Source organism: Cicer arietinum, chromosome 7, assembly GCF_000331145.2.
Source record: "Cicer arietinum cultivar CDC Frontier isolate Library 1 chromosome 7, Cicar.CDCFrontier_v2.0, whole genome shotgun sequence".
In the NCBI taxonomy this organism is placed as follows: domain Eukaryota; kingdom Viridiplantae; phylum Streptophyta; class Magnoliopsida; order Fabales; family Fabaceae; genus Cicer; species Cicer arietinum.
In genome coordinates, this window is record NC_021166.2 from 47100963 (window position 1) to 47128319 (window position 27357).

At 28.8% G+C, this 27357-nt stretch overlaps 1 protein-coding gene and 1 non-coding gene across 2 annotated transcripts; one reads left to right on the plus strand and one right to left on the minus strand.

Annotated features, from left to right (window-relative positions):
• Window positions 1-13640: 13640 nt before the first annotated feature.
• On the minus strand, window positions 13641-15152 carry LOC140918827 (uncharacterized). The gene is made up of 4 exons (XM_073363626.1): window positions 15028-15152; window positions 14684-14870; window positions 14201-14604; window positions 13641-14010 (listed from the first exon to the last, which is right to left on the minus strand). The coding sequence occupies exons 1-4, from the start codon at window positions 15150-15152 to the stop codon at window positions 13641-13643; spliced, it is 1086 nt and encodes a 361-aa protein (XP_073219727.1).
• Window positions 15153-20456: 5304 nt separating this feature from the next.
• LOC113787899 (small nucleolar RNA SNORD96 family) lies at window positions 20457-20547 on the plus strand. The gene has a single exon (XR_003474418.1). It is a non-coding gene; the product is annotated as a small nucleolar RNA SNORD96 family (small nucleolar RNA).
• Window positions 20548-27357: the final 6810 nt, after the last annotated feature.

The following is a 27357-nucleotide window of genomic DNA, read 5'->3' on the forward strand; positions in this document are numbered from 1 at the left end:
CCGAGAATGTTCTCCGTTTCTACAAAATTAAAACGGAGAATGTTCTTTGTCAATCATGGGCATTCTTATTTCATCAAATATTACATCTCTTGATACGATGCACTTAGACACACTTTGGTTAATTATCCACAACTTTAAATGATGAGGAGCCACATACTTTCAGATTTGAGTCAGTTAGCTTGTCATTCCACATCTCAATTGGTGTCTTAAATCCAATAGCTGATGAAGGGCACCTATTGATCAGGTACACTGCTGTAACTGCATCTTCTCCCCATAATGTTTTAGGCATACTTGCACTCAAGATCATACATCTCAGTCTTTCCAAAATTGTTATGTTGATCCTTTCAGCATTCCCATTTTGTTAAGGGGTTCCTGCAACTGTTCTATGTCTTTAAATATGTAAATCCATGCAATACTTATTAAACTGCTCTAAAAGATACTCCAGGGCATAGTCAGTTCTTAAACATTTCAACTTAGACTCCTTTTGAGTTCCAATTTGCATATGTCATTCTTTAAATTTCATAAAAGTGTCACTTTTATTTTTAATGACATAGATTCATGCTTTCCTAGAATAATCATCAATGATGGTTAAGAAATAAGAACAACCAACATGAGTCTTTGTCCTTGAAGGACCCCACAAATTAGAATGAGCATATTCAAAAGGTCTAGAGGTGTTGTGTTGGCCAACACCAAAACTGGTCCTCTTAGACTTTCCTATAATACAATGATCACAAGATTCCAATTTTTCAATTTTGTCACCATTAAACAGATTATGTTTTGATAACTCAATAAAGCCTTTTTCACTTACATGTCCTAACCTCATATTCCATATTTTAGTAGATGAATGCAAACTAAAGCTAGTAACTAAAGCTTGTGCAATTATGGTAGAACCATATAAAATGTACAAGTCATTTCTTTGAATTCCTTTAACAATGATATCATCTTTATTAGTAATAGTCATGATACCATTCTTTATGTTTGTGGAATATCCTAATATGTCAAACATGCCAACAAAATTTAAATTTCTTTTTAATTCAGGTATGTACCTTACATCCTTCAGTAGTACCTCTTTGCCATTGAATATTCTGAATCTGATTGTTCTTTTGCCTTGTACCTTGCATGATTTGTTGTTGCCAAGCAAAACGACTCCATCATCACGAAGATGTATTGATTCAATGTAATCATTTCTTGGACACACGTGGAAAGTACATCCTGAGTTTAATACCCAGTTCTTTTCACCTTCAGAATTTGAAAACATCAAGGCCTCTGCAGATTCATAATCAACATCAACAAGTGCAACATTTCCAGAATCTTGAGAGTTTCTCGATTCATTTCTTTCTGGGCAATCTTTTTTGAAATGTCCCTTCTTATGACAATGAAACCATTTATACTTCCCTTAAGATTTAGATCTTGAGTTGGACCTATGTTTATTCCATTTGATCATTTCTTGTTAGTTCTTCTTCTGGTCAGATTCAAACTTTGAGATGATTACCATTCTTGATCTCATGTCTTTTATATCTTTCTTTTATTCGTATAAATGTATGCACGTCTTCAAGAGTAATTGTTTGTTCTCTTCCAAATATGATAACATCCTTGAAGTGTTCGTATGAACTGGCCAGGGCATTAAGCAGAAGTAGAGCTTTGTCTTCATCATCTAACTCGACTTCTAAATTTTCTAAACCATCAAGAATCTTATTAAAATCAACAATTTGTAGTGTAATAAGTTTTTCTTCAACCATCTAAAAAGAAAACAATTGGTGTTTCAGGAATAGACTATTTGAAAATGATTTAGTCGTGTACAAAGATTCAAGTTTAAGCCATAAGGCTACTATTGTTGGTTCTCTTGCAACTTCCCTTAAAGCTTTGTCTCCATGACACAAGATGATAGTACTCTTTGTTTTTTCAATCAGTTCTTCCTTTTCATGAGTAGACATTGTTGCATGAAGAGCTGATTCACCCTTGAACGCATTCACCAAACTTTGTTGTACCAGAACATCATGCATCTTTATCTTCCACAGACCAAAGTCATTTGATCCATTGAACTTTTCAATATCAAACTTTGTGGTTCCAACCATTGTTGCTCCCTTCCCACAAACGACGCCAATTGTTAAAAACAATAATAGAATCTACAACAAGAATTAACCAACAAAATAGAAAACTAACAATTGTAGAAAAAAATAACTGAAACAGAGAATGCTCTTTGCTTCTGCTGGAAACGAAAATGTTCTTGACCATAACTGAAAACGGAGAACGCTGCTGAAAATGCAGAAAACGGATAACGTTTTCCTTTCTGTAGTTTAAAAAAAAACAGTTTTTGAAATCAAAGTAAAACCAAAATAAAGAAAGATAAGAGAAGAATAACACCCAAATTTACGTGTTCAACCTCAATTAATGAGACATACGTCACTGGCAAGCAAGTAAAACAATTCACTATTGATATTTGAATTTACAAGATTAAGCTCACTTCAAATTGTTCTCCTAGTATCTATCACTATTGAGACTCAACAATACTAGTCTTCACTTCACAATCTCCATTTTTTACTCTCCCTTAATCTCCTTTCTGATTTCATATGAATCCTTTTGGTAATTGCACAAACCTCTATTTCTCACCCCTTACAGCAACAAATGTATTTTACAATTATATATAGTATGCTAAAACAAATTAGCTTAATTAATTATAACTACTTTGTCATAACTAAATTGATCAAATTCAATTATAACAATAACTAACTCTAAGTTATTGCTTATTTAAGGCATATCTCCACATGTATTAAAAATCATAATACTATATTACTATGATTCTTCACTGCATAACAATTTTTAGTTGATATAAAATTTACACTATATAAATTGAATCTCGAGTGACTTATACTTAAAATTGAGCAATAACCCTCACAATAATAAAATAAATTATGATTTTATTTTCCTAACACTCACTCACTTAGTTTCCTAAATCCATCATTTACTTTTAAAATGAATCCTAATTATGTTTAGGTAAATTATAATATTATAATATTTTTCTTCCTATGAGATTTTCTCTTGTGCCATGTGGAGCACATATATTCGTTCTAAACAGTACATCATTTATGTGAACTATAGAAACGCAGTAGAAACACGTTCATTGTATAATCTCTTTTCTATCTCTGTCGACAATACACACACAACTCGCACAAAAATGGAAATAAAAAACATGAGTATATATTCCTTGCAACCACGGTAACTTCTTGATCAACATACCCGTTTAGATATTACATATAAAAAAAAAAAAATAGAATTTATTCCTCTAAAATGAAAATAAAATAATTAATTAATTATTGATGTTATAATTATTTATGATTGATATATATAATATATATATATATATATATATATATATATATATATATATATTATCAACTATTTATTTGATATTAGTAATTGATATTACTCACTTTATTTTATAAAGTGAGTGAGTTGTAATATTTAAATGAGTCATATATCAATGAAGAAACTATTTCAAACTCATTTATTAAAGATTAAAAAATAATTTTGACATAAATATCTTAGATATTGATAGTTAGAGATTTTAATATAATAAAAATAATTTTTTTTTAAAAAGTACCTCCCAGAAACGATTTCTACAGTAAATTATTCAAAATATATTATCATTTTAAGCATTTTTTAAATACTTTTTGAAATTTTACTTTTCAAAAATAATTATAGCAAAAAATGAAGTATTTAAAATAAATTTTTATGAGAAGTTATTCAAACTAAGTTTTCATGATTTAAAGTTTATTTGTTTTTTGAAGTTTTTTTTAAAAACGTTATAATAAAAAGATAAAATATTTTAAAAATTATTATTATAGAAACATGTAACAGACGTGTCCAAAAATGTTGCAAGAATAATAAAATAATAAGAATGACATTAATTGACACTATGGTTAAAGTTTAGTTTAGATAATAAATACGAAATATATTATAAAAAGGATAATTGTGGGGTGTAGTGGACAACACAAATTACAATTTTAATTTAATGAGATAAGTCAGCTTATATAGGATTATCGGCTACTATACACCTTCCCTCATAGTTTGCATTACTAATTTTATTGTATCCACGGTTAAATATTAATTAATTAGATCGATTATGTTTTAAAAGTTTAAATTTTGATAATTTAATTATTTAACATTAACGAATTAGATTGTTTATGACTTAAAAATTTAACTTTCTATGATCTAATTGGTTAATAATAGACTGACTGTAACTTATATATTTAAATTTCAGCGATCAAACGATTTATTTTTAATTATTTAGACTAAATATAATTTAAAAATTATAATTTTGATGTTGAAATAGCTTAATCAAATCTAATTATAGATTAATTATGACTTAAAAATGTTAATTTTGATAACTTGACATTTAAATCTTAACTAATTAAAAAAATATATGTCTTAAAAATTTTAATTTTAATAACTTAATGGTGTAATTTTTTTTACTACAATTAATAATATATATATATATATACACACACATACCCATAGAGTTATATATATCTTTCTATTAGCCTTAAAAAAATTGAATTAATGTAATATATTAGATTAGCTCATGTTTAATTATCATAATAACAACCTTAATTTGGTGGCAAAGAATTAACATTAATATTGAAGGTCATAAGGTTGTATCCCTTGATAAATCAAAGTAAGAGACCCGGATTAATATTAACCTTATATGCAGAATATTTTTACCCCCTTTAGTTTAATAAATTCAAAATGATTACATCACAGAAAAAAAAAAACACAAATAATGAAGTATAATCATAAAATTAGAATATAAATTCCTTACCTTTTGGTTCACGCCACAGTTGTAGTTTAACGGTTTAAGAGACCCGGTTGACTTCACGTCGTAGTTGCGGATGTTGGAATGAGAGGGGATTAGCAACGAATGATGGTTTTAGGATTTGTGGTGGGTTGAGAAAGAAAAAAAGAACTGATTTTTTTGTAGAAAGAACGGTTGCCCTGTTCAATTAGGCTGGGAGTGGTTGAGTTGTGGTGTTGAGAAAGTACGATTGTAGAAAATAGGGGTTTTAGTGTTTATTTGAGGAAATAGGGGTTTTAGTGTTTACTTGAGGAAATAGGGGTTGTACGGTGCACAAATATTCAAATATATGAATATATAATTTTGTTTTTTTATTTCTTTTTAATTAGTTATTAAATATTTCACATTTTCTAAAAAAAAATAATTATGCAAAAATTATTTCATATTTTTCGTTTTTTTATTAATAAATTAAATTAAATTATGTAATTAAAAAATTGTTAGTGACTGAAATTTTGGTCGCTAAAATTTAGTTGCTATTTCAGTCTCTACTTTTTGTTAGTGATCAATTTAGTGACGGATTGATATTTAATTTCAAGGTTTAAATTTTCAGTCTCTATTTGGGTCGCTAGTGTAAAAGGCAAATTTTCTATTAGTGATAATTAGCGACTGAAATTGTAGTCGCTAAAATTCAGTCGCTATTTCAGTCTCTAAATTTCATTAGCGACCGACTTAGTGATAAAAAAATATTTAGTTCATAAATTCAAAATTACGGTCGCTAGTGTGACTGAAAATATTCGGTCTCTAAATCGGTCACTATAGGCGAAATTTCTAATAGTGTAATAAACTTCCTTAATAATCAAGTTTTATGTGCTAAGAGAGTTTCTCAATTCTTCTAGGTGGTCAACACTTGCAACAAGTCATATTATTTATTTTAGCATATATTATTTTACTTTTCTTGATTTATCTTTTTAATGGTGTCTCCCTTAGATCAAGCCTTTCAATTTATCATTACAAATATCTTCTTCAACTTGTAAAATGATTCATTCTTCAACGACTTTGTAAAAGTAGTCGCAACTTGCTAACAATATTCGATCGCCACTTTTTTCTCAACAACCAATTCTCATATTTTGTGAAACCATATATCAATATGCTTGGATCGTCCATAGAAAATGAGATTCTTTAAAAGTGAAGTAGATGACTTGTTTTTACAAAATATCTTTAGAGGATTATTCTTTTTTTGGTGCACTACTTCTAAAAAATTTCTCAGAGATATTGTTTGAATAGCACAATTGATTATTGTTATATATTATGCTTCTGCTGTAGAAAGTGCGACAACTGGTTGCTTCTTCGAACACATGATACTGCATCAATGCTCAAAGAAAATACATACCCCGACGTGTTTTTTCTTGTTTTGATATCTCCAGCCCAATTACTATCGGTGTATTCAACAAGCTGCACATCATTATCGATAGCACAAAAAAAAATTCATCTTAGAGTATCTTTGATATATCTCAAAATCCTTTTAGCTCCTTGCAAATGGCTAACATGTGGTTCTTACATGTATCTGCTAAACAATCTCTCTCCGTATACTATATCTGGTCTTATCGCGATTAGATATTTTAGACTTTCGATCAAACTTTTATAAAGGATTTAGTTTACCCTTTTTACCATCACTTCTCTTGTCAGCTTCAACTTTTCTTCAACATGCGTGAATATTGGTTTTGAATTCTCCATCTTGAACTTTTTCAAAATGTCACTTGCAAATGAAAATTTCATCATTTCGTTGAGTGACCTCAATGCCAAAGAAATAGGACATTAGTCCCAAATTTGTCATTTCAAAATGGCTAATCATAGTCTCCTTGAACTTTGCAATCACTTTTGAATTATTTCCATTAAAAATCAAATCATTCATATATAGGCACACAATAAGAACATCTCTTGGATCAATGAATTTGATATATAACATGTGCTCAAATGGACATATCTAAAACCCATTTTGAACAAAATAAAGTACCATTAAGAAATGTTGACTTAACATCCATTCGTTGTATTTTTCAGTTATTTTGAGTCGAGAGAGAAATAATCATTCAAATTGTATCTAATCTTGAAATAAGAGCAAATACCTCAAAATAAACAATACCTAGTTTTTGTTTGTATCCTTTAGCCATCAACATTGCTTTAAAGCGGCCAATTTCACCATTAGCTATGTACTTTGTTCTTCTCAATTGAATTTATTTCTTCATCCATGGCTTTTCTTCAACTCTCATCATTTGAGGCTTCTTCAAAAGTAACTACCTTCTAATTTGAAAATAAAGCAAAGTTGATACTTTCTTTATTTGACGGGTCATTATCGTTATCCAAAACAAAATCCTTCAATCTAGATGGTAATCTATGTTGTCTATTGGATGTTTCTAGCTCAATATATGTTAGATTTTCTTGCACATTCTCCCTTTCATAATTATTTGAAATCACTATCGACTATTTTCATGGCTTTGAGGAACAATCCTATATTCCCCGTTCATCAAACGCCACATCTAGACCGATAATCACCTTATTTGTCTCTAGGATGTAAAGTTTTTAGGCATTTGAGCTTGAACTATAGCCCATAAAGATACATCTTTCACCTTTATCATCCAATTTTTTTATGAGTTGATCTGGTACATAAGCATATGCAATACATCAAAATGCCATGATGTATTGATTTGAGGGTCTCCTTCCACTCCCAGCTCTTCAAAAGTCTTCTCTTGGACATTATTTGTAGAACACATGTTCAAAATATAAATTACAGTAGCAAGTGTTTTCGCCTAAAATTCCTTAGGCATTTGTTTGGCTTTCAACATGCATCTCACCATGTCCATAATTGTTATGTTCTTTCTTTCAGCTACTTTATTCTGTTGTGGTGTGTATCTTGTTAATTGATGTTCAATTCCATGTTGTTGAAATAAATGTGCACTATCAAGGTATTTTTGGCCTATATTGATTCAGAGTGCTTTGATTCTACAAAAACATTATTTCTATACAAACACGTTAAATATCTTAATGGCATCACAAGCTTATGTTTTTATTTCAAAAAATATACCCAAGTCTTTCTACTAAAGTCATCAATAAAAATAATAAAATACTTGCAGCTATAAGGTGTTGGTATTAAAACCGAACACAATTCTAAATGAACTATCTCTAGTTGTTTCTTCTCCCATTAAGATATTCTACTTGGAAGTGATTCTTTCTAATTTGACTAGTCTCACATACACCATATGGAATATTCACAACCCGTAAACCATAAACATATTCTTTTCATGGAAAGTAATTCCAGCCAAGAAAATAAAAGTGATCAAATCTCATGTGCCAAAACCAATCATCATTTGAAATTATAGAACTCAAGAAATGAAATCTTTCATGTTGAATTTTCAAAGGAAATATGCAGTTGCATTTCATTCTTACCTTTGTGATAAATATGTCATTTTTGTCAATCAACATGCAATAACCACTGTGAATCTAGATGTTGTAGCCTTTCTCTTATAGTTATCTCATACTCAATAGATTGCGATGAAGACAACGAGCATAAAAAATCACCAATAAAATTTTATGATTCATCTTTCAATTATTCAATCTGACAGCAATTTTTCTTTTTTCTAATGTTGAAATATTTGAATTGTTTCCATATTTCATGGTCGATTTTATTGTTTCATTCAAAGAAGAAAATAATTCTTTTTTCCTCACGTGTGATTACTGCCCCAATATCTAGGGGAGTGTGGGTTGACCCGCTAACCTGATTATCCAACCCGAGTTTTACCCGTACTAGGTCACTTTTGGGTCCGCCCAACCCAACTCGTTGAAATCTGCTTATATTAGATTCGGGTAATGGGTTCAATAATTTGAACTCGTCGACTCGACCCAATGACTAGTTATGTTTTTTTTTTTTTTAAAATTGTTTGGCAGCCCAATAAGGATTCATTATTCTTCTTTTCCTTTAGATTTTCAGCCGCCACCATCCACATTCTTCTTCTCTTCTACATTTGCGCCATTATCTTCTTTTGTTCAAGACTTCCTAAATTTGCGTCGTCGCCCACCTTCTTCTTCTTCTGTTCCAACAGTCGCACCGTCACACACCTACTTCTTTTGTTCCAGAATTTCTACAGTCACGCTACCACCCACCTTCTTCTTTTTGTTCCAGACTTCCTGCGATGCGCCGTCTTCTTCTTATATCAAAGTAAGATGTGCAAAATATTTTTTCCTAAATTATCTATGTCATTCGGGCAAGATACATTTTTTTAAAAAAAAAATTATCAAGTATATTGATTTTTATGATAAATTGAATTTTATGTAATAAAATATTAGATAAACTAAAATACGGTTGTGAAGAAACTTTATCAAAATAATTTGTCGCGAAGAAGACTTCATTTGAGTTAAATACTATTTATTTAAATTATATTTTGTTATAGTTTTTTATTTATTTAGATAAAATGATAAATAAATTTACGGCGTATTTGAATATGAAGCATAATATTTAGATTAATCCATAATTGTTATAGATTTTACAGACATTTCATCATAGTATTTAATATCAATTGATTAATATTTCTAAAAAAATTAATATTAAATATGATGAATCTAGTTTAATTTGGTTTACATTTAAATTTATTTAACACTTTTTTTTAGTATTTTATTTGAAAATAGTAAGTACTCAATGAAGCACTACTATTAAAAAATTGTGATAGCTTAGTAAACTAAAATGTGGTGAACGATGTGATTGAAATTTTATGATTTTTTAGTATTAAATATATTTTCATTCAATTAAATTGTTATTGTTGTTACTTATGTTTCTCATGTAAAATAAAAAACAAATTACTATTTATGTATAACTCGCCAACCCAACCCGTTCTTGATCGGATCTGTTCAGATTAAATGAAAAAAATACAGAAAAAATTGGATTTTGTCAAAATTGACCTAACCCAACCCGCGTACACCCATATCAAAATAGCAAATATCTTCATCTTTAGAAAAAATGTTACTTGCTAAAAATAAGTTGTGAATTTTCAAAACTCTCACTAGTATTTTGATATTGATTCTTGCCATGTGTCCAAATTTTTCACGATGATAACAACTATAATTTATCCTTTCTTGATTGTAGTTGCATATTCCTCTGCCACAATTGGTATGGATGAAATTATTTCTGCATCTTCCTTGATTTGACGGATATAAATTAATGTATGTCAACTAATTGAAATTGTCACGCCCTCTTCTTGTAAAATATCATCGACATTTGCCTCTATAGTTTCCTATTCATCTATTAAAATTACCACAATGTCTACCTTCTTCCATTTGATTGGATTCAACAACATTGTTCAGACTCTCTTGACTTTTCAAAGCTTCTTCTTTTACTTTTTATGTTTTCTCCAATATTCTATTAACATAACTTTCAATACTTCCTTGCAACTCAGCTACTGATAATGTGTCGATGTCGTGGTACTCTATTATTGTAGTCACCACATGATGTTTCAAACATCATTGGCATGGTGTGTAGAATTTTCTCTACCACTTTGCTATTTTGGAATGTCTTCTTCATACACTTTCATCTTGCTTAGAAGATTTGTAACACTAGAAACATATTGTTCGAACGGTTTCTGTTCTAGACATTTCATTCCTTTCATATTCTCTTCGTAAAGATTGCAATTTTGATTTTTGGGTTTTCTCAACACCTTTATGTGACTGCTTCACTATGTTTGATGATTCTTTAGCGGTTTTGGTATTCACCATTTTACCAAAAATTGAATAATGTATTCCTTGATGAATTTGTGTAACTGTCAACTGGTCCATTCTTCGAACTGTTTTATCGGCTCGTTATTAGTTTATTTAGAATTATGTCTCATTACTTATTTAAAAGTATTAATATAAGATATGTTTTTAAATAGACTAACAAGTCGTACGATGCTTTCATAAAGGCCAAATTGATTCCTAAAAAAATTATGACAAATCATATACATGATATAGGCCTTAACTTTTTTGACAAATCAATTACAAAGCTTAGTTTAGTGACATATTCTCACCTCAATTAAAAATACTTGGTGTTTTGTTTGCTTTTATGACTTCACCCTTGATTATTGTTTTTTACTTTACTATAGAGGAAATTAATCTATTTTTACTTATATTAAATAAGAATGGACTGTAAATAGCGATGATGATAGGTCAGACCGTCTAATATGAATCTCTTGTCTGATCTAGTTTATTAGATGTTTGCTTCGACCTGACCCAATTAGTAAAAAAAATAGAATTGGGTTCTTTAAAATTTATTAAATAGGTTAAAGTTAGTTTTAAAAAACCTATTAAACATGACATACTGACTCATAAATATAATTAAAATATAGGCTAAATACCACATGTGGTCCCTTAACTTAATTTTGGTTAACGATTTAGTCATTTACCTTTTTTTTCTTCCCGTTTTGGTCCTTTATGTTTTTAAATAATTTCAGAGTTACCCTTTAAGTGAGGTTCCGTTAAGAAAACGTTAAAAAAATATCTCCTCCATTTTCTCTCACATTTCTCTTTATGTTGTTTGGTTTCTCTTCTCATCTCCCTTCTCCAAATTCCCAAATTCATGAACCCTAAATTTCCCATATCCCATCTCTCGTTCTCCTCTGTCTTCACTCTCCTAAATTCACGATTCATTTGCGATTTCAAGTCTCGAGTTCATGGCTGCCTCTTTCACAAATGGGTCAAACTCAACCTCCTACAACTCAACATCCTACAACCATGGTTCTTCTGTTTCCAATGGAATTCCTAAGCTGTCAAATTGTGCTTGTGGTCTGAAACCTGTAATGCGCACAGGAAAAAATTGGGTTCGAACAGAGGAAGAAAATTTTGGGGTTGTAGGAATTTTGTAGTAAGCATCAATACCTTTATGGTTGTTAGATTGGTATTCGGGATTTTGGTTTTTAGACTGTCTCATATTAGGGTTATTAGATTTATTGTTTTTGATTCAAATTAAAAAAAATTTATTCGATTCTTGTTGAAAAAATTGCTATTGATGTTGTCTTTGTTCATCAATTGTAGAGTTATGACATTGAATGTAGATGCAATTACTTTGTATGAGATTCAAACTATAGGCTTCAAGCACAACAGAGAAATCAACAACAAATACACACACAATGTTTAGAGTGCCCTCAAAAGGAGTTGGAGATTATGACTCTTAGGAATGTCATTTTGAAGATGCATGGAGATCACAAGTCAACTATTATTAAGATGAAGTTGATGTTATTTTTATGCGTTTTGTTTAGTGTAACATGTGTTGTTTTATTGTTGATCTTAGCTCTGAAATGAGCTTACTGTAGTTGATGTAATTTTATTGATGTTGATGTAGTAGATTTGTTGTAAGTATATAGTAATGATTGAGTTTGTTGTATGGCATTTGGAACATATTAGTGTATTTTTCTATTGCATCAATTGTGCCTCCAATTCATTCATAAAGAAAATCAGAATGCATAAGTAATTGTTGCTTATTTCATAATTCAGAATGCAGAATTCATTGTTGCTTAATTCAAAATTCATTGTTGCAAAATTCATTGAATGCAGAATTCATAATTCATTGTTCCATAATTGATTGTTGCTTAATGCAAAATTCATTGGTGCAGAATTCATTGAATGCATAATTCATTGTTGTAGAATTTATTGAATGCATAATTCATTTATAATCAGAATGGATAATTCATTGTTGCAGAATTCATTGAATGCATAATTTATTATTGCAGAATTCATTGAATGCAAAATTTATTATTGCAGAATTCATTTACAATTAGAATGCATAATTCAATGTTGCTTAATTCATAATTCATTTACAATCAAAATAACACCCTTGCTCTTGAACAAAATTCATTCATAAGAGAGTAATTCATTCATTCATAATTCATTATTGAATCCTGAACATAATTCATTCATAACAGAGTAGCACCCCTGTTTACAATCAGAATGCAGAATTCATTCATAACTCATAATTCATTCATAACTCATAATTCATTCACAACTCAAAATTCATTAATAACTTAGAATTCATTCATAACTCATAACTCAAAATTATGTCTTGCTTCAGATGGTACAAAAGACAGCAAACGACATGCAATTATCATAAACTAACGAACATAATGTTGACTTGTTCCTATTAAACAGAATGACAAATACATAAACAGAATGACATATCAAAAAGTTCTTAATATCAAAAAGTGACAATTCCTAATATTATATCTTCCATGTTTTGAACTTTGGCCTAAAAGTTCTCGATTGAGCTTGTGAAGGCAGAAACTGAGCTTGTGCAGATTGGGACTGATCTTGTACATGCTGGAAATGAGCTTGTGCAGGCTGAAGCTGAGCTTGTGCAGGCTGGGACTGAGCTTGTGTAGGCTGGAACTGAGTTTGGGCAGGATGAGACTGAGCTTGTGCAAGCTGGGATTGAGCTTGTTCATTTTTGGGTCTTCCTCTGAGTTTGACAAGTTGAGATTTGGGCTGGTCAGGTTGAGATTGGGCTTGTGTGGGTGGGTTTTTCTTGGGTCTTCCTCTGAGTTTGACATGTTGAGATTGGGCTTGTGTGGGTTGGTTTTTCTTGGGTTTTCCTCTGAGTTTGACAAGTTGAGATTATGCAATTTTAATTTGGTTTAGGTCAGGTTGAGTTTCAGTTTGGGGAGCTTCAATTTCAATTTGGGTATGCGGAGCTTCAGTTTGGGTCATCCTCTGGGTTTGGGTCAGGTCAGTTTGGGGAGCTTCAGTTTGAGTCTGGCTTTCTCGGGTTTGGCTTAGACATGATGCCTTGTTATGACCAATTAGTTTACATTTGGTGAACTTATTTGACATCCCTTTCCTACTAATAATTGTTGAGTCCTGATTTTTTTTCATCGCCATCTTTGTTCCTTGACCTTTTGGGCCTTCCTGGAAGCCTTCTTGATGGTGGTGGTAACACATCAGGATATAGAGTTTGATGCCATAGATTTTGTCCATTTGTTTTGTAAATAACAGACCGGTAACAAGCCGCATATGTCTCTCGCCTATAATATGCTGAAATCAATTCTTCTGGATCTTGTTTGACGAAATTGCAGCAACAAACTGCATGGCAGCAGGGAATTCTAGTAAGCATCCACTTCCTGCATGAACATTCTTTATTTTCCAGTGATACCACAAACTTGTCTCCTGTGTGGATGATGTTACTAACTCCGAATATGTTATCACCAGCATACCTTGTTCAATAAGAATAAACATATAACCAAAATTAACACATGTCATAATTGCCAAGAATTAAAAAACAATTATATCATAAGAAGAATTAAAAAATAGAACACACAATATTACCTACACATCAACATTCTTGATAATTCTTGTTCCTTTTATAACTTTTTCTTGATTTGAGGTAGAACATAACAAGTATACCCTTCCAATGTAGTTCTATTTCTGGCCCACCTTTCCATTAAGTACAATTTGATGTCTTCAAACATTGTCACTATGGGTTTACCTCTAGGTCCAATAATGACACTGTTGAATGTCTCTGACATATTGTTGACAAACACATCACATTTAAAATTGAAACTGAATCTTGACTTTGACCAAAACCTTGGTGGAATCTTCACCAAATATTTGTAGGCTTCTTCGTTAACCTTCCTCAACTCTTTCATTTCTCTTTCCCATGCTTGATGAGATGTTGACTTGGTTGCCTTCCACATCAATTCCTTAAGCATCTTCCCTGGGTGAATTTTTCTGAAGTTGTTATTGAGGTGTCTTACACAAAACATTTGTTCCACCATAGGAAGCAACTCATCCATTGCAGGCAACAATCCCTAACATAAACAACAAAAATTAATATAAATAAATAAATTACCATAAATAAATAATGAATAATTGAATTTAAATGAATACCTTTTTCTGATCAGATATGAAGGTGTAGAACTTGCATGCTTGTTGTCCACATAAGTCATCAATTAATAATTTAAGGAACCAAGTCCATGAATCTCTTGTCTCACCTTCAACTACAGCCAAAGCAATTGGAAGCATTTGGTCATTTGGATCTCTACCCACATCAGCAAGAATCATACCCCATAATACCCTTTAAGGAAACAACCATCAAGACCAAATATTGGTCTACAAATCAGGAAACTCTCTTTACATCCATTAAGACACACATATATAGGAGTCGAAAACTAGGTAAAAGTGGCATGTCCACATAGTCAGTTACCTCTGAATTTGTAGCTTTGACTTCTTACTTGACAGTACTATTTGGATTTGATCTTAATAACTCATGACAGTAATCATACAATCTTAGATATTGCTCTATGAATGATCCATCAACCATATCAATTGCAACCCTACGTGCCCCGAATGCCTTCATCTTACTCACTCAAGCGTTCCACTTTTGATGAACTTTGTTAGAAATATCTGTAATTTTTATGTTCGAGTTCTCCTTTACTGTTGAGCACAATCTTCTTCCGAGCCAACTTGATCTCATTAATTTGACCTTATACTCTATTCCTTACCACTTACCCCTCCTTGTCCTTCAAGTTCATCGCCACTTATATGGACCTCATTGTAACACCTCGGCCATTACCGTTACCGGCAATGCTACCTCACGACCTTCTCGCCCCCCTCTTTCCGCCCCCATTGGAAATCTGACGAGTTTTTGCCTTCCGTGGGATTCGAGCCTGGTACCTAGGGGATAAGTACCGCCTCCACACAGATCCCACTACCAATTGAGCAGCATCGCCGGTAACGGTAATGGTCGGGGTGTTACTAGCTCAATTGGTAGTGGGATCTGTGTGGAGGCGGTACTTATCCCCTAGGTACCGGGCTCGAATCCCACAGAAGACAAAAACTCGTCAGATTTCCAATTGGGGCGGAAAGAGGGGGCGAGAAGGTCGTGAGGTAGCATCGCCGGTAACGGTAATGGCGGGGGTGTTAACCTCAGTATGCACATTATCCACATTATCCACAAATACAGACTGAGATATTGGATGAATAAGATACAAATTCACTTTCCCATTAGCCTTGACAAAATTTACCATTTCTATAGCCCCAATGTCATTTTCCAGAAACGTTTTCTCACCATACACCTTATACAAAATACTAATAACTTCAGGATACCTCAAAGTAACTCCACATGTCAACATCACATTTCCAATTTGACACTTCACCTTTGTACACTTCCGTTGTGTCATCCAAAAAATACCCTCCATGGTGGACATCAACAAAAAACACATTCATTCTGCTTTTTATACATTGAAAAGAAAAAGAAAAAAACTCATTAATCGAAAACTATAATCAAATGGTATGGACCACAAAACTGACCCCATAGTCTTAGAAAAAGAGTAAAGAATATGTATGTGTGGACCACAAACCCTAGATCCCAATAAACAACACAAAAAACAACACATGCAATAATCAAACACATGCAAATAATAAATACCATAACGACCAACTAAGCCCTAAACCCTAAAAAAGAGTCACTACCCCATAAAAATAAGAACCCCATTAAGGAGCTGCAATCGTAAACAAAATCAACTTCATTCAGCAAGAAAAGATTACCAAAATAAGAACTGAATCGCAAACTGAGACAATTTGGGAACATAATGGAATTTACTTGCTACTGAGAATGCGAGGAAACTGAAATCGTCAACTGAATAGCGACTTCAACTTCTCTTTCTCTGAAGGAAATTGCGAACTGGACTCAAGAATTGAAATTGCAAATGAATCGTGAATTTAGGAGAGTGAAGACATAGGGGAACGAGAGATTGGATATGAGAAATTTAGGGTTCATGAATTTGGGGATTTGGAGAAAGGAGATGAAAAGTGAAACCAAACAACATAAAGAGAAATGTGAGAGAAAACCCAAATGAAGAGAAAACAGAGGAGGAATTTTTTAACGTTTTCTTAACAGAACCTCACTTTAAGGGTAACTCTAAATGACAAAATCGTTAACCGAAATTAAGTTAAGAAACCACATGTGGTATTTAGCCTAAAATATAATATATATATATATATATATATATAAAATATTAATAAAAGACTCCTTATATCTTTTGAATATTTTTATTTTTATTTTTAAATATCTATATTTTCCTTCAAAACCATTTGGCAAACACAAGTTATCGTCCACAATTCTTGTCCCCACGTTGTTTTTACGAAAAGCTAAATACCCACAAGTTCAAAGTAACACTTGCTATTGTCAGTAATCAATTATATATATTTAAAACAGACTCCCGATGCCACATCATCATATTTTGTCACATCATCATATTTTGCCACTTCAACATATTTCATCCACATCAGCCAAAAAGCTGATGTGTACCTCATGCGAGTACCTCTCCTCTTTCAACAACTTCTCCTCTTCCTTCAACAATTTCATTAATACCTCCAAAATCTATTTCTTTAATATTATTTTATAATAAATTTATAAATTATAAAATTATTTTACAATTATTTACAATAAACTTATAAATTATTTTATAATTTGATAATAATTTATAATTTATATTATTATCAAATTATTTTATAAGTTATTTTATAATAAATTTATAAATTATTTTATAGTATTATTAGTTATTTACCAGTTGTAATTACTTATAAAACTTATAAAATTATAAAATTATAAAATTATTTTACAATTATCTATAATAACTTTATAATTTATAAATTATTTTACAATTTGATAATAATTTATATTATTATCAAATTATTTTATAAGTTATTTTATAATAAATTTATAAATTATTTTACAATTTGATAATAATTTATAATTTATATTATTATCAAATTATTTTATAAGTTATTTTATAATAAATTTATAAATTATTTTACAATTTGATAATAATTTATAATTTATATTATTATCAAATTATTTTATAAGTTATTTTATAATAAATTTATAAATTATTTTACAATTTGATAATAATTTATAATTTATATTATTATCAAATTATTTTATAAGTTATTTTATAATAAATTTATAAATTATTTTATAGTATTATTAGTAATTTACCGGTTGTAATAATTTATATTATTGATCATTAAATTCAATGAAAAAACTACATAATCACTCATAAATATCGACATAAATGTTATTTATCTAATCCTCCTTACAATTATATTATTCCACTTATGGTGAGTAATGATTTTATAGGTTTCTAATTCAATTACTCATTAACGTCAATCTATTTAAAATTACTTTCAATTTATGTCAATCCATTTTTTTTAGTAACATTTTATAAAATAAAAATATATATTTTATTTGACATAAAAGACACAAATTTATTAAAAATAATCATAAAATACGAATATATAAAAAGTTATTAAAAAAGTTACTTCCAATTATTAAAATACACAAATTTATTTAAAATTATAATATATATGAATATATTAAAAAATATAATGAACCAACGTTTACTATATATGTGTTCTGAAAAATTATGTTAACACTAAATTTTTATCAATTAATTCAACAACTTCTCCTCTTCCTTCAACAATTTCTTTAATACCTCCAAAATCTATTTCTTTAATATTATTTTATAATAAATTTATATATTATAAAATTATTTTACAATTATTTATAATAAAATTATAAATTATTTTACAATTTGATAATAATTTATAATTTATATTATTATCAAATTATTTTATAAGTTATTTTATAATAAATTTATAAATATTTTTTATAGTATTATTAGTCATTTACCAGTTATAATTACTTATAAAACTTATAAAATTATAAAATTATTTTACAATTATCTATAATAACTTTATAATTTATAAATTATTTTACAATTTGATAATAATTTATATTATTATCAAATTATTTTATAAGTTATTGTATAATAAATTTATAAATTATTTTATAGTATTATTAGTCATTTACCGGTTGTAATAATTTATATTATTAATCATTAAATTAAATGAAAAAAACCACATAATCACTCATAAAATGCTATTTATCTAATACTCCTTACAATTATATTATTCCACTTATGGTGAGTAATATGCATTTTAATATTAGAAGTGTGTTTGCTTTCATTCAACAAATTTTACACTCTTATTAATCTTTTTAGAGATAAATGAAATATTATTTTAAAAGTCTTAAAACAAAATTGATTTTTTTAGAGTGTAATAAGTCATACTAACTCTTTTAAAAAAGATAAACCAAAATTAAAATAAAATCTTTAAAAGATTAATATACTATTTTTTATATATTAAGATTCTATTTTTCAAATTTTTATACCAAATTGCTTAAGTTGAAAATAAAATATCAAATTGTCTTAATTTTTTATTTCTTCAGGAAATCGCTCTCTAGGGATTTTTATACTCAATAGGAAGTCACATTCTGAGGATGCGACCACGTAGTGATGTAAATTTTTTTTTTCATTTTTTTAACAATTCAGTTATTGATTATTTAATAAATAAAAAATAATTAAAATATTTTAAAAAATCAAAACACTCTTAATAAAATAAAATACATTAAATTTAAGAAAAAATACAATTAATTAGATGTGTCAAAAGAAATAAGGTGTTATATTATGTTAACAATTCTATCTTATTTTGTAGATAAATTAGTCACTTCATTCTATTTTATTAATCACTTCCTCTTATTTTTTTCGAATCTAATAAATAAAAATAATAATAATAAAAATAAATTTTTTACATCACTCTTTGGTTGCATCCCCAGTATAATAGAATTGTGACTAACAAATTTTACATCACTACATTGTTAATAAAATAGATCAAGTGACTAATTTATGCGCAAAGTAAGATAGAATCGTTATAATAATATAAATTTATTTATAAAATACGATAAATTTGTTAAAATAATATAATATATTATTTGTTGGTACATCTAATTAACCATTTATTTATTTTTTTGAATTTTAATATATTTTATTAATAGTATTTTGATTTTTAAAATATTTATTTAAAAAATCTCTAATATACTAGACTCATATTTCAATATTTTTAAAATAGGTATAACCTAATTAAACAAAACTCGATCAGGACGACTTATTTCCACCTTAACCGTTTAAATAGGAAGAATTATGCAAAACCTAAATTGGATCTGGGCCGGGTTTGGCTTGATCAAAAGCCCGTGTACGGAGCTGATAGAGTCAAAACCTAGTTTCCTTTTGGAGGCGTCACAACTAGTATAAAACTGTTATCACTGCTTACCTCTCCAATTATCTTCTTCTGTTCTATATTTAGGGTTTTTCAAAGGCGCCTTGTAAATATCCTTTTATTTTATTTGCTGCAATTCTTCCTGCTAATTAATTTATTTGTTGCATTTCATCTTGTTAATTAATTTATTTTGTAGATGTTCTTGTTTCTAGTCTATTTAATTAATACTAATTGTTCTGATATAGATTTTTTGTGACGGGGGATTTTAATCCAAATTCCCAACTTGAATGGGGGCAAACTAAAATCATTGTGTTTGCATGACTCCTAGTAAACGTCGCATAATAATGTTTACTAACGTTGACGGTCTTCTCTCTTCGGAGAGTGTTCCTCCGTTTGGTTCTTGTCTCATATTCCATTGCCTTGTGGAGCAGCGTTGCTGCCTTTACTTCTTGGGACTGGCCATGAGACACACATTTTTTTTTCATTATGTATTTTCATATGTTTTGTTTTTGATGATTAAATTATTATTCTACAAAAGCTAGTGTTGCCTATGATGATACCATTCACCAATTACCATCTTTCGGGACTTAATGGCTTTTCTGCCTTGCTGATACTATTCTGCAATTCTGAGGCTTACACTTTATGTTAATTTTATAGGGTTGGTTTCTTTTTTCTAGTAAAATTGATCATTCTTGTGTTTTTTTTCGTCATAATATTTATTAGATAGTTTCTTGTTTTTGTTTTCAATTAAATTGAAACCCCAATTCCTTCAATTTTGTTTAGAGTTGAGGGTTGAAAAGGAATATTTGGGTTTAGCCTAAACTTGAGTGCCTCTCATAATCCTTCAAATTCTCACAACCGAAATTTTATGTCTCTTCAACTCATGACTTTTCTTGTTCTAACTTTAATTTCTAGAAACCAATTTTAATCCATGGTTTCCTATGGAGTTTCAGATGTGGCCTATTTTTTTATCTTGCTTTTTTTCCTTCTTACAAATTTGGTTGGACGAAAAAGATTATGTTAGTTGACTGATGGTTTGGATTAAAATTTTTTATATTGTTTTATTGTTTGATGAAAACTTCTAATCTTCTTAGGTTCTAAAAGAAAATATGTAAGCTGGATTTTAAAAGAATTTTAAAGACATATTAGAGAACTCCAGTCCTGGCTGCAATCGAAGGGTTAAACATAGATATAATTCAAAAGATTATTTAAAAGAAAGAATTCAAAGGATTATTTTAAGAAAATAATTTAATTATTTTAAGTAATCATTTAAAAGAAATAATTAAAATATACTTTCTATTACAATATTCACTTTTATTTTGATATCATTTTAATTATTTTCATATTTAAAATAATATCAATCATTATTGTTCTTTCAAAATAATTTTAAATCATTATCTTTGTAGGTGATATTTTCGTTGTTATAAAATAATTTTAAATAAAATAAAAAATGATTTTGTGGAATTGTTGGATGAGTGTATTTTAACTAAAAAATCTTGTTAATGATAATTAAGTGAGAACCAATGTATCAATATAGGCATGCATCTTGTTAACTAAAATTTTGAAAGATTTTTTAGTTAAAATACACTCATCCAACAATTCCACAAAATCATTTTTTATTTTGTGAGATTCTCAAATATCTTTTTAGTTAACTATTTAACAACGTACGTACGAACATTGTAAGTTACAACCAATGTATCAATCACATTAAAATGCATGCCTGCTAGAGTTTGAGGGATAGTCATGGCGGCCATCCATTGTAGAAACCACAACTAGATTTCAACTATACGAGTGAGAGGGGAGAACGAGAGCAAGTGCGCGAGAAATAGGCTTAAGTGTTATAGTGCAGAGGTGAGCAAAACACATGGAGGAGGATCAATCCTACGAGGTAGGGGTGTTAAATAAAAACCAAAAACTGAATTAAACTGTAGAACTGAACTTTATAAAAATTGAGAACCGAACTGTTTTCTAACTAATTTTTTAAAACTAGAACTGAACCGAACAAGTTTTCAGTTTGAAAAACTGAAGGGGTGGAGGAAATCAGGGGAGTGTTTTTTGTGCATATCTAAAATCATGTAATGTCTAAAAGTGGTTTGAGACCTACTTTAGAAGATTTTGTTTTTGGAAATTTAGAAGAAGACAACACATCTATGTCGGTGACACTTTTCTCTATGGAAGAGGTTAAAAGCGTTGTGTGAGACTATGATAATATTAAGAGTTCGGGATTGTAAGACCCTCTAAATTTATTATTTAAAATAATTAAGACCTATAAATATTTCTTTTAATGTTAATTTATAAGTGATAATTATTTGCCTTATTCGACTTATTGTAGTTGATAAAGTTGTTACTAAGAATTATTTAATCAATGAAGGGGTTTTTTTTTTTTTTTTTATCACAAGAAGAATTTAGACTAAAGGTTTGTGGTTTGGTGTGACCCAACCGATATGAATGAGTAGAAATTTGAGTTAGAGGTTTGTGGCTTGATTTTTTTTTTTTATGATTGAGGTTAACAAAAGAAGAATTGATATTCTCTCTCTCTCTCTCTCTCTTATTCTTCATTCAAGCCCAACACTATTTATCAACAATCCCCACTTTTAATTATTCCTAAACTCTACAATTTTTCCATATTTAGTAATAATAAGCAGGAAAATAAAAACGCACAAACTCTTTGCAAACAAGATTATGTAAACAAAAAAGGAATATCAGTCACCATCATCTTCACACCTCACTACTAGAAAAAACAGAAATGAAGACGGATATAATCTGTCTCTAAATTTAATAAATTTTGTCGCTAAACACTATAGAGACGGATTTCGAGACGGACATGTTTCTGTGATTGGTTTCCGCGTCTCTAAGATGTTAGAGACATATTGTATGATCTGTCTCTAATCAAAGACGAAGTATGTTCGTCTCTATCAGAGAGGGATATATCACTACCGTTTTCAAAAGGATTTAATTTAGTCCGTCTCTAGCTTATCACATTCCGTCTCTATTGAGACAAATGTATATTCCATGTCTAATATATTCCAATTTTTTATTTTTTATTTTTATTTTTATTAATCTCTCACAAATCTATCTATAATTATTTTTTACCTGAATATTTAAGTATCAATTTTTAAATATTGAATTCCATACTATATATATATATATATATATATATATATATATATATATATATATATATATATATATATATATATATATCACACTATATTCTCACAAAAATCTATACATTATAATAAAGCAAACATGATAAATTGGCAAATTTGACACGTGTCAACAAACTAGAGTGTTAAGAAAATATAAGTTTCTATTAATAGAAATAATACGTTGTTTATTTTTGAGAAGTTAATGGCCAATTAAAAAAATAAAAGGAATGAATTAAAAATAAAAAGCTTTTTTTTGTAAGAAAAACATAAAACTTCTTTTACATCACGATCTTTGTCCACGATACAATTTAATTGTCAATTAAAAAATTAAAAATAAAATACAGTACACCACGACTTACTGTTTTTTCATGTATCCGTTGAGAAGTTAATGGCCAATTAAAAAATAAGAAAAATAAATTAAAAATAGAAGATTGTTTTTAAGACAAAAATAAAACTTCTAGAAATGCAGAAGTGAATGACCAATTAAAAATAAAATATAATGCACGATGACATTTCACATTTCACAGTTGAGAATTGAGTGGCCAATTGAAAGGTAATCTATACAATATAATATCTCTTTTTTTAGAATAAAATTAAACTTATGTTACACGACTTTGTACGTGCGTTGAAAAGTTAGTGGCCAATTAAAAAAATAAAAGAATAAAAATAAAAAGAATGGATTAAAAATACACTACATCACTACTTGAGGTTTAACTGTTGAGAATTTAGTGGTCAGTTAAAAAAAGAAGAATAACAGCAAAATACAGTCACTAACACTATGACAGTTTTTGTAATTGTTTTTTAAACACTACTTTAGCAACCACCAGCTTCAAATTAATTTAATTAAAAAATTTATTTTATTTTACGAATTCTTTTAATACTCCGTTAACCGTCTATCTTTGGTACTCTCTCATTTCTTGCGTCTCCCTTATAAATATCATTCATATTATCTATGTATACACAATTCTTTTAAGCTTTCTTTATCAAAGCTTTCTTATTCATCTTTATCCAATGTCTGAAACAAAAATCATATTTTGTTGCTTCAATTTCTCCATCAGAGTTTGTTGCTTCAATTTCTCCAAGAAATGAGTCATGGAATTTGGTTGTTAGAGGTGTGCGAATGTGGTTTTTGTCTTGATCTCCTCAATGTAGATAGTACTGAGATTAATATTCGTGAGCTTTTATTTATCGATTTGAGATTAATATTCCTGGTGAAACTATGTATTTGTTCGTGTTGCGCCTAACAATATGTTCACACGAATTAATTACTTGAATTGCTAGAAAAATTTCAATCTATGATTGTTATTTTATATTGTTTTGTTATGCATATATATATTTTGTTTTGTTTATGTTTCTTAATTTTGTATATGTATATGTATATTTCTATCATCTTATATAACATTTATCTTAATAACTCCGATTTTAAATTCTCTCATAAATAGTTGTTGTCCGTCCTAATAATTTTGATTGTAAGTTGTTTAATAAATAATTTATTTAAGTAAATATAAAATTTATTTAGAGCCATGAATTCAATTAAATTTTCAGAATATTGAAGAGAAAAATAATAATTTATTTAAGAAAATATAAAATTTATGTAGGAATTAAAGAAACAATTCACTTCATCGATTTCAAACACTATTTTATCAAATTTAAAAACTACTATACTATACATTTTATATTCTAAATTTATTATTAAATATCACGCAAATTCAAAAGAATTCAAAAGATTCATGAAAGATTAATGAAGACTAACATGCAAATTCAAAGATAAAAGATACTCATAGTTTTTATGTGTATTGTAATTTTTTGTTTGTAACGGGAAAATTATTTTTCTTTAGTATTTTGTGAGTAGTACTAAAATCTATACTATACATTTTATATTCTAAATTTATTATTAAATATCACGCAAATTCAAAAGAATTCAAAAGCTTCATGAAAGATTAATGAAGACTAACATGCGTTTTTATGTGTATTGTAATTTTTTGTTTGTAACGAGAAAATTATTTTTCTTTAGTATTTTGTAAGTAGTACTAAAATGAAAGATATTTTGCCCACTTATACAGCAAAGGCTGAATAATAAAAATAAAAATTCATTATTAAGTTACTTACTCATCTTTACATTTACTTATTTTATATATGTCCATGTCCATTATTTTAAAAATTCTTATTTCATCTAACCTAATTATTTAATATTTTTTAATAATTATTGTTTTTATTTTTTTAAAATTAAAAGTATTGTTTTGTAATAAGTTTTTTGGAAAGAAATAAGATTCTTTGTAGAATTAAAAAATAAAACATGTGTTGGAGTCATACTTTTCATCAATAACATTGAGTGTATAAGAAAGTAGTTTTTAAGTTAAGTTATAATTAGATTTTTTTTTAATTTTTTTATTTTAAATTATTTTTTTTAAGTCAACTTATTTTTTTAATATCAATAAAATAAAATTTATAAAATTTGATATATATATATATATATATATATATATATATATAAACTAATATAATAATTTATTTATTAAAATCGTTGTTTCCGTGCGACGCACGGGTTACGAACTAGTTGTATTTAGATCAACACCAATTTAACAACAATATCATAAAAGTTCATTTAACTTTTTCACACAAAAAACATTAACAGTACACTACAAGCAATCAATCTTTAAATTTGTTCAAAACATAACAAATAATATTTTATTTATCAAAATATCTAAATGGAAGTAATCAGTGCATAAGGTCATCCAGATCATCACCCATCTCTTCATTTCCATTATCACCTTCTCCTTCCGATTGAAGTGTAGAATTTTGATTATAATGAGGCACAATACTCTCAAACATCCGCTCCCAATGCGCCATCTTTTTTTTAATCATTTCTTGTTCAAGATTCTTTTGTTCAAGTTCAATCGTTAAAGCTTCAATCTTAGCTTCCATAGCAACAACTTTTTCTGATGATACATCAGAAACTGTAGACGATGATTTTATGAATGCTTTGATAGTTGCAGCTTGATATCCTAATCCAAATATGCGTCCTTTCTTGTTAATGCCTCCAACAACTTCCATGTATATACTATTATCAGACAGTTGGCTACTACCTTCGCCATTATGAGATTGTTTCTCAACCATTAGAGTTTGGTACATTTCCTAAAAAAAGAGTTACCATTATATCCTATATATATATATATATATTTGGTAAAGACATTACTTTAATGATGGTGTATACATACAACTATCTTACACATATATAATTTTTGTTCCATTACACGTACATACATACTTCACATACATACATACATACTTCACCATTTGCTGAAAGTCATTGAAGTCTTCCCGAACCCCACTATATTAGTAATAGTTGTTTGAAACCACTGACGAAATTGGAGGCCTTTTTTCACCATGGTTAGTCCAATAATAGTAACCATCCATAAATCCCTTCATACAAAGTTGTCCCATGACATCGCCAACTAAGTGATGTTTCTTACACTTACATATTTTACACGGGCATCTCAACTTTTCTTCTTTTTTGAATTTTTCTTGTGCACAAGCAAATTGCGCGAACTCGAAAACACCAACCATATACTCATCTGTTACTCTTCTCTTATTATGACCCATCCTATTAACCATCCACTTGTGATGTTCGGGAATTTCCATTCCTCTAATTGATAAATAAGTAGAATGTCAATTACCACAGTTAATAAATTTCTATGAAGATTCCTTGTAATGATTTAGGAATCTTAAAAGGTTAAAGTCCTAAGGTTGGTTTAGTTGGTACGATAATAAATTATTGTATGAGTTTGTACTATATGGCCAACAAATAGTACAAAATGTATTAACCTAACTCTAAGATTGTCTCCACTATAAAAAAAAGTAATTAATATAAATTATGATAAGTCAATACAAAAAATTATTTAACTAATTAACAAAATCAAAGAAATACAACAAATAAACACATAGTTAATCTTTACAATGTTCGTACGTTGTTCTATATGTTCCTTGTAACTTACATAAGAAGATCAACTAAATATATCTAATGAAAAAAAATACAAAAAACACATAAATTCAGTTATTTTTATATCTAGTTTATGACATCGTGATTGCATGTATGGTTACTTTTGTTATAGATTCTACTTAAAGTCAAGTTTTCTTCCGCTTCACATAATCTCTCAAGAGGAAAATGGCAAAATAGAGCTTGAATCTATAATATATTGAAGCTTTAGATGGATAAATAAGGAAAAAAAGCAATGCAAGGAAATAAATGTAGTATGGCAAAAACGTACCTTAATTTACGATGCAGAAAATAGGGAA

Coding starts and splice junctions, on each gene's coding strand:
- LOC140918827 (XM_073363626.1), bottom strand. CDS start 15,152: ATGAAGGCATTCGGGGCACGTAGGGTTGCAATTGATATGGTTGATGGA. Junction 14,605..14,683: donor TCATATCTGATCAGAAAAAG/GTATTCATTTAA, acceptor TGTTTATGTTAG/GGATTGTTGCCTGCAATGGA. Junction 14,011..14,200: donor AATAGAACTACATTGGAAGG/GTATACTTGTTA, acceptor TTATTGAACAAG/GTATGCTGGTGATAACATAT.